This window comes from Camelina sativa, chromosome 1 (genome assembly GCF_000633955.1).
Source record: "Camelina sativa cultivar DH55 chromosome 1, Cs, whole genome shotgun sequence".
NCBI lineage: Eukaryota > Viridiplantae > Streptophyta > Magnoliopsida > Brassicales > Brassicaceae > Camelina > Camelina sativa.
The window spans coordinates 21,516,639-21,523,825 of NC_025685.1; the positions used below are offsets into that span (position 1 = coordinate 21,516,639).

Genomic DNA, 7,187 nt, shown 5'->3' on the forward strand with positions numbered 1-7,187 from the left:
GGCAGAGGAAGTGGGAAAACAAAAAACAAAAATGGACAATTGGGAAGATATGAAGATAGTGGCAGAGCAGTGGTCTAAACAAGGAATTGAATTTGTTCAGCAAATACCACCGCCTCAGCTCTATGCTGCTATCGCTGTTCTCTTATTAGCTACCATTTGGCTCTTTTCTGGTAAGTTTAACTTCTTCTCATCGATCTTTCCCTTATTTGGTATGAGTGACAATTTTGTTAGGTGTATAGATTTTAGGGTCATTAGATTAGATGTATAAATTCTATTGAATTGTATGTCCTCTGTTTTTGGTTGTTAATGTTGTCTCTTTTGCTGATTCCTGCTGCAGTTCGTTTGTTTAGACGTACAAAGTCCAATACTGTACTCCTCTCTGGGCTTAGTGGAAGTGGCAAAACAATGCTCTTCTATCAAGTGAGTAATTTTGTGTGTGTTTCCAAGAATGCTTTCGACTTTGTTGTTGTATCGTTATTAAGATGGTTTGGTTTTACGTTTTGTTATATTGTGACAGCTACGAGATGGATCTTCGCATCAGGGTGCTGTAACATCAATGGAACCGAACGAAGGCACCTTTGTGCTTCACTATGAAAACATCAAGGTAAAGAAAGACCTTCAAACTTTGGGGTTTTGTTCAAGAATGTGAAGTGTTTATTGGACTTGATATATATTTTGCCTATGTGTTTGACAGAAAGGAAAAGTAAGGCCTGTGCATCTTGTTGATGTTCCCGGACACTCTCGGCTTAGATCTAAGCTAGAAGAATACTTGCCCCGAGCCGCTGCTATTGTGTTTGTAGTAGATGCATTGGAGTTCCTCCCAAATATTCGCGCAGTTTCAGAGTAAATTATTTCCCACATAAATGATTATTTGCTTAGGCATTAGTGATTCTTAGAGGATTGAACACTTAAACAAGGTTTGTATTTTTCCAGGTACCTTTACGACATTTTGACAAATGCTAGTGTTGTTAAGAATAAGGTCCCGGTTCTGCTTTGCTGTAACAAGACTGATAAAATAACTGCACACACCAAAGAGTTCATCCGCAAGCAGATGGAGAAAGAAATGTGAGATTGATTCTTATTTGTGTCCAAATCCTAGCTCCCGTTAATGTGTCCTTTTGTTAATGTGTGTGTGTGTGTGTGTGTGTGTGTGTTTTGCAGAGAGAAACTGAGGGGTTCGAGGAGCGCAGTATCAACAGCTGATATAACGAATGACTTCACTCTCGGGATTGAAGGAGAAGTGTTTTCGTTTTCGCATTGTCATAACAAGGTCACGGTCGCTGAGGCGTCTGGTCTAACAGGAGAAATAGATCAGGTACAAGCGTTCATCAGAGAACACGTTAAGCCATGAGAAATGTGTGATCATCACAGAGCATATGCTTAGATAGTTAAGTGTCTTTTTCCATTTTTTTTGTACATGAGTTTATAAAATTGAGCATTGAGCTAGATTGGTATTTATTGGAAGACTTTTTAAATGTTGAAAACGTGTTAACTGCATTGACTGGATCTTTTAGAGTTTCATCCAAGAAACCTCACTATTAGCCCACACGTCATCTATTTGCTTTCTCACATTTTAAATATATATATATATATATATATTTTTTTTTTTTTGTCAAAACATTTTAATTTTTTTTTGTAGTAATAAAATCATTAAATAGAATACTGCAAGTGCAATTTGCAAAATACATGATTTATAGATTGTAAATAAAAAGACCATTCATAAAGTAATCAAAAGGTGAACGTCGTGACGGGATGATGACAGGAACAATAAAGATATGTCGGGCAAAAGAAAAAGACAGTTTATTTATAAGATTAATCAAAAGGTTGGCGAAATGAGGACACTTGTGGCCTTTTTACTTGGTAGATTTTGATGCAACTTTAGTTTGTCTTAAAGAGTAGTAGGGGGTGAAGAATAATCAAACACATGAATGAAGCTCATCTGATGATGAACGAAAAGGATGAAGGAAAGATAGAAGAGATGGGATCAGGGCTCGGCCATGACTGGGCTGAGTTGAATAGGGAATGTCTCATCGACATATTTACGCGGTTAAGTCTGGAAAACCGTTGGATAGGACCTATGCTCGTATGTAAGCCTTGGATGGACGCTTGTGACGACCCTTCGCTTAATTCGGTCTTTGATCTCGAAACTTGGTTTGAGTCGAATCGGAGATCGAATCTTTGGTATAGTTTCGATTTTGAGCAGAAGGTTGACTCCTTTCTCCGGTGTGTTGTGGATCGAAGCCAAGGCGGTCTCAAGGAGATTCGTGTCAGGCATTGGTCCGATCTATCTGTGTCATACGCTACTGAGAGGTATGTCCCAAACAAGTTCTTGAAGTCCAAAACGTTTAAATCTCTGTGTGTGTGTGTGAATGAAAAAATACTCTTTAGATCATCTTTGATAGTAGTTTCGTGGTTTAGTATATTTTTCTGATATAACTTGGAGTTGAATTTAGAAAACTTTATATTATGTGAATGTTAATATTTACCGAGGTTTAGGTTAATGATATCATATTAAAACAAAACAAATTAAATTGTAGTACGTTTAACAAATTTAAATTTGCTTTATACTCACAAGTTGTTTGGATTTTACATGGGCAGATGTCGTAACCTGGAGATTATTTGGATTAGGAGCTGCCTAAGCGTTACAGATGCTCGATATCAGCAACTCTATTGAAATATCTCAAAAGGCTTTGAAAATGGTTGAGAAGAGTTGTAAGAATGTGAAGATACTCATGGAACCTCCCCATAATGTTCGATTATCTCAAGAGGAGGCCAATAACTATGGGCTATCAGTACGAAGTATTACAAGTCGTGATCTACTTGAGCATATTAGACAAATGAATATAAATGACAGTTGAACTATATATCTTCTACAACTTTCTTTTTTAATCTTTGGAGCTTTTGATTATTGTGTGTGTTTCGGGCCTGTCTTTTTATTTTGGATTTGTTTTGTTTGATTGCTTTCTGTATGAGATTTGAGTTTTTTTTGTCTTGCCCGGAAAAAAGAAAAAAAAAGATTAATCTGCATAATAACCGTAAGAGGAAATTTAATTGGCAAAATGACCATGAAATAACGAGATTTAATCCAGTTATTGAGGAACTCAAGTTCACCATTCAACACATCTATATATATACATTTTTGAAGTACATTTTGGGTTCTACCCTTTTACCTTAGCTTATTTAAGTTTTTATTTACAAAATTGATCCTTAAAAAATTGCATAAAAAACAAGAAGTAAGTCGATTTTATAAATATCTAACCTAACAACAAATATTTTCAAAAGATTTCAATTCGTTTTAAAATAGAAATACATTAAATCGAATATCTCATATTTGGTAAGCTAATATTGTTGCACAAAATCTTAATAAAAACTAATTAAAAAAATAATAATCACTTAGATTGCTCTCTCCAAGCTAAAAGAAGATTTCACTACACGACTTTAAATTATTCTCCAAGCTAAAAAAAATATTCACTAGAAGATTTTATTTTGTTAATCCTAACTCGATACTCTCTCATTATACATAAAGTCATTTAGTCAATGAAAAACATCCATTTAATCATCAACAGCGACATTAATGCCCCGACTTAACTGATCCTTTCTTTTTGTGAAACAAGTGACGAGGAGATTGAATCCTGTGTACGGAGGAGGAATCATTGGTCATATGGGTTTGGTCTCACAAGCTGTTCATGAAGTCGGATGACATGCACTAGGGTATGCTCAAATCTATGATCTCTTCACTTTAGTTTCTTGCTCTTTACTGCTTTAGCAATTACATAGTTATGTAATTTGCTTCCATTTTTCTTTGCTTTCATGGGTTAGGATCTTACTAAGGACTCTTATGGACAAAGAGGTATGCATAAATTTTTACTTCTTAACTTAAATGATTAAAATGGTTTTCAGAAGAATCATCTCTAAAATGTGATTTTATAACAGATGAGTGGAGAAACATTTGGTGAAGTAAATATTTAAGCAACTGGCTGAAGTATATTATCGAAGACATAAACATTTGGTGAAGTAAATTATAATTATCTAATAGTTTCGTTGTAACATTCGTTTTGTTTTTTTTTGGCATCACAAAATTAAATATGTTTAAGCCAATGTTCCTAACTTATATGCTTAGCGTCTGTTGTTGTGATGGGAAAGAAAATCTGAAAGAGCTTAGCGTCTCATATATGATATATCCGATCGTAAGTATTTCTCTGTATCATACAACTATGCAAAGTGCAACAATACAAAAAAACAAATTTATTTTGCAAACATAACAACCAAATAACAATACATATAATTTTCAACTATATTAATAATAATATAAAAATAGAAACATATTTTTGAAAGTGTGAAAATTGACCTAATAAACTGTAAATCATTATATAAAACAATAAAATACAATTTTTTCATGCTACCACAATATTAAAAATAAATTAATTAGTAATTTTTTTATTTCACATATTTAGCAAATAAGATATGGATTTTTAAAAGTTATATTTGACCTTCATAAAAATATAATATTATAAATATTCTAATTTGATAGAAATGTTAAGATATTTTGACTTGACAAACAATTATTTTGATAAAAACAATTATTTTAATAGCTCATAGATCAAATGCTTATACGAGTTAGAATTGAAATTAGTCTAATGTATGATGAGTTAAATGGAAGTGTTACTATCCTTTGGTACTTCTAATTGTTTAGTTGCAATCTTATCCTATAAAGCACAAGTCACCTGTTCACTAAGGTTGTGCCACATCAGATATTTTGAAATAAAATTAACAAAAAAAAATAGTTTCTCAAATTCCAAATCAGAAAAAACTCGATCGTGGGATAAATAATCCTCTTAAAAACAAAAAAACGTAATAGTGGTTATTAGCTTTTTGGATTTTTGGGTAAAATAAAAATATATAAAGCCCACACAGAAATCCATCAAACATAATTATTGGAATAAGCCTAAGTCCATCAAACATATTTGGAATAATAACCCTAAGTCCACTATGATTTTATGTCGTTCACCTTTTCCTCTTCCTCTCCTCTGTTTCACGAGAAACAGAACTGACAAACACAACTGAAAAACAATCCTAATTTCACTCCCACTAACAGATCCACGTTCATGGTGGTTACCACAAATTCCATCTTCTATATAAATGTTTTTGTAACATTCTCTAATCGCAGAAAAATATTTCCTCAAAACCTCTTTTATAATAAAAAAATAATGCCCCAATCTTTCCTTCCAAAACCTCTTTCAACTGAACAAAGCTAAATTCCTTTCAAAACAACAGTTCTGACAGAGGTAAGTTCTTTATCTTTTGATCATATCCATTAATTTTTTCTTCTATCCATATTAATTCTGATTTCTATTATTTCAGCTACAACATGCCTCTTGATTTTACTCATCTCTCTAATCTAAATTCTTTAAAAAGAGAATGGAAGATCAAAGTTCTAATAGCCAGGACATGGAATTTTTATCCAAAAGACAAACCTGGAGTTATTTTGGGTATTGAAGCAATTCTAATGGATGCAAAGGTAAATATGCGTAGTTATTTAAATTTTGTAATACATTATAGTCTTTTCAAATCACAATCGAATAACTTCAAAAAATTTGCAAAATATTTTTTGATCATGATAGGGGGATCGAATTCAAGCATCAGTGAAAAACACTTTAGTTAGAAAATTCAAAAAGGAATTGGTGGAAGGAAGGTTTTGTGATATCATGAATTTTGATGTTCGTGATAACCTTGGTGACTACAAGGGAACTGTACATCCTTACAAGATTAATTTCATGTTTACTACATGGGTGAAGCCGTGTGATCAGATCCCAAGTATATCTCGCTTCAACTGTTATTCTTTCTCAGAGATTTCAACTCAATCCAATGTGGATGACGTATTCTTCGATATGTATCCTCCTGCTATTCTACATGTCACTTTACTCTTAAATAGATTAACAAATCCTTTATCGTTTTCAAGTGGAGATCAATCTTTCACAGTAAAGTTTATTTAAAAGGAAAAATGTTGACAATATCTTCCTTTCTGTTTATTTAAGCATTCTGATTTCCATTTTTTTCCCAGATATTATTGGAGAAGTTGTTGGTATGAGTCAGATTACTGAGAAAGATTTTTCTGGACAGAAGTCAAAGCTGTTGGATATTCAGCTAAGAGATCTAAGGTAAGTGAAGTTGCTGGAGAGTTTCACACTTCTTCATGTCTCTCTTTATAAACTGTACACATATGGCGTTGTTCACTTTCCATAAATTTTTTGATTTTTCTTGCAGTGACACTATCATGGAGTGTAATTTATGGGAGAATCACACTGAAGATGTATATACTTATGTTACCAAAAAAACTGCAGGTCCTATAATATTACTTGGGAGTCTTATGAGGATCAAAAAATTTAATGGTAACAAATTCAATCTTATTACTAATTTATAATTATCTGTTCAAAATTCTAGATTCTCTACAAAGTTGTTTCTTGATGGAGACCTATCTGAGATTGCTGAATTTAAAAAGCAGTAAGTCATTTATTTGTTTAAAATTTTCTAAGGAAATACTTTGTTAAAAGGAAAAATCTTCATATTATCTTCTTTTTTTTTCAACAAAACACTTCAGGCTGGGCAATAGGGACTCAAATGATGTTCATAGAGTTTCTCAACTCATGACACCTGATTTGAGCAACAAAGTTGAAGATTTTTTCCCATTAAGCAGTTGGGAATCTATTGATCAGATTACTAAAACTTCTCAGGTATTTGTTTTCATATTCAAGTCTATTTAATATAAAGTTGATATATACTTATTTGATTTTTAAAATTGTCAGGAAAATACTTGCGTTACTTTTGCAAGAATTTTGGAATTTCGAAAAGACATTGAATGGTATTATGTTGGATGCACAATGTTTCAAGAGGGCCATGCCCTATTTTAATCCAGAAACAGAAGCATTTGACCTCAACAAGTATTCATGTGATCATTGCAACAAAGAAGAAACTTCAACAAGTATAAGGTAATGTTGACCTTAACAATTTAATAAAGTATGACACTTGCATATCACAAAGATTAAAATATCAGCTTTCTTTGTCTTCCTCTTAGGTACAAAGTACATGTTAAAGTTGTTGATCATACAGCTGCAACCGCTACCTTCCTTTTGTTTGATAGAGAAGTTATGCAACTTATTCATAAGTCTGCCTATGAATTGCTTGAACAG

The 7,187-nt window shown here is 32.7% G+C and overlaps 3 protein-coding genes across 9 annotated transcripts in view; all 3 read left to right on the forward strand.

Moving 5' to 3' along the window:
* LOC104700782 (signal recognition particle receptor subunit beta) overlaps positions 1 to 1,546 on the forward strand; it is a 2,273-nt gene extending 727 nt beyond the window's left edge. The window contains exons 2-7 of one of the 2 annotated variants that reach the window (XM_010416368.1): positions 6 to 170; positions 338 to 420; positions 518 to 604; positions 695 to 843; positions 934 to 1,065; positions 1,162 to 1,546. In XM_010416368.1, the coding sequence (XP_010414670.1) occupies positions 32 to 170; positions 338 to 420; positions 518 to 604; positions 695 to 843; positions 934 to 1,065; positions 1,162 to 1,351 (780 nt within the window). In that variant the 5' untranslated portion in view covers positions 6 to 31 and the 3' untranslated portion in view covers positions 1,352 to 1,546. Of the gene's footprint in view, positions 171 to 337; positions 421 to 517; positions 605 to 694; positions 844 to 933; positions 1,066 to 1,161 lie in introns of both variants that reach the window. The other variant, XM_010416375.2, reaches the window with a different exon arrangement.
* LOC104700794 (putative F-box/LRR-repeat protein 19) lies at positions 1,641 to 2,948 on the forward strand. The gene is made up of 2 exons (XM_010416386.2): positions 1,641 to 2,310; positions 2,599 to 2,948. The coding sequence occupies exons 1-2, from the start codon at positions 1,925 to 1,927 to the stop codon at positions 2,672 to 2,674; spliced, it is 462 nt and encodes a 153-aa protein (XP_010414688.1). The 5' UTR covers positions 1,641 to 1,924; the 3' UTR covers positions 2,675 to 2,948.
* Positions 4,999 to 7,187, forward strand: part of LOC104700802 — a 4,195-nt gene continuing 2,006 nt past the window's right edge. For 2 of the 6 annotated variants that reach the window (XR_753651.2, XR_753653.2), the window contains exons 1-4: positions 4,999 to 5,285; positions 5,362 to 5,518; positions 5,622 to 6,158; positions 6,265 to 6,389. Coding sequence is in view for 1 of the 6 variants with exons in the window: in XM_019229113.1 (XP_019084658.1) it covers positions 5,369 to 5,518; positions 5,622 to 5,814; positions 6,062 to 6,158; positions 6,265 to 6,389 (565 nt within the window). In the remaining 5 variants the exon portion in view is untranslated. Of the gene's footprint in view, positions 5,286 to 5,361; positions 5,519 to 5,621; positions 6,159 to 6,264; positions 6,390 to 6,441; positions 6,502 to 6,598; positions 6,732 to 6,803; positions 6,987 to 7,072 lie in introns of all 6 variants that reach the window. The other 4 variants (XR_002033124.1, XR_753655.2, XR_753657.2 and 1 more) reach the window with 4 other exon arrangements.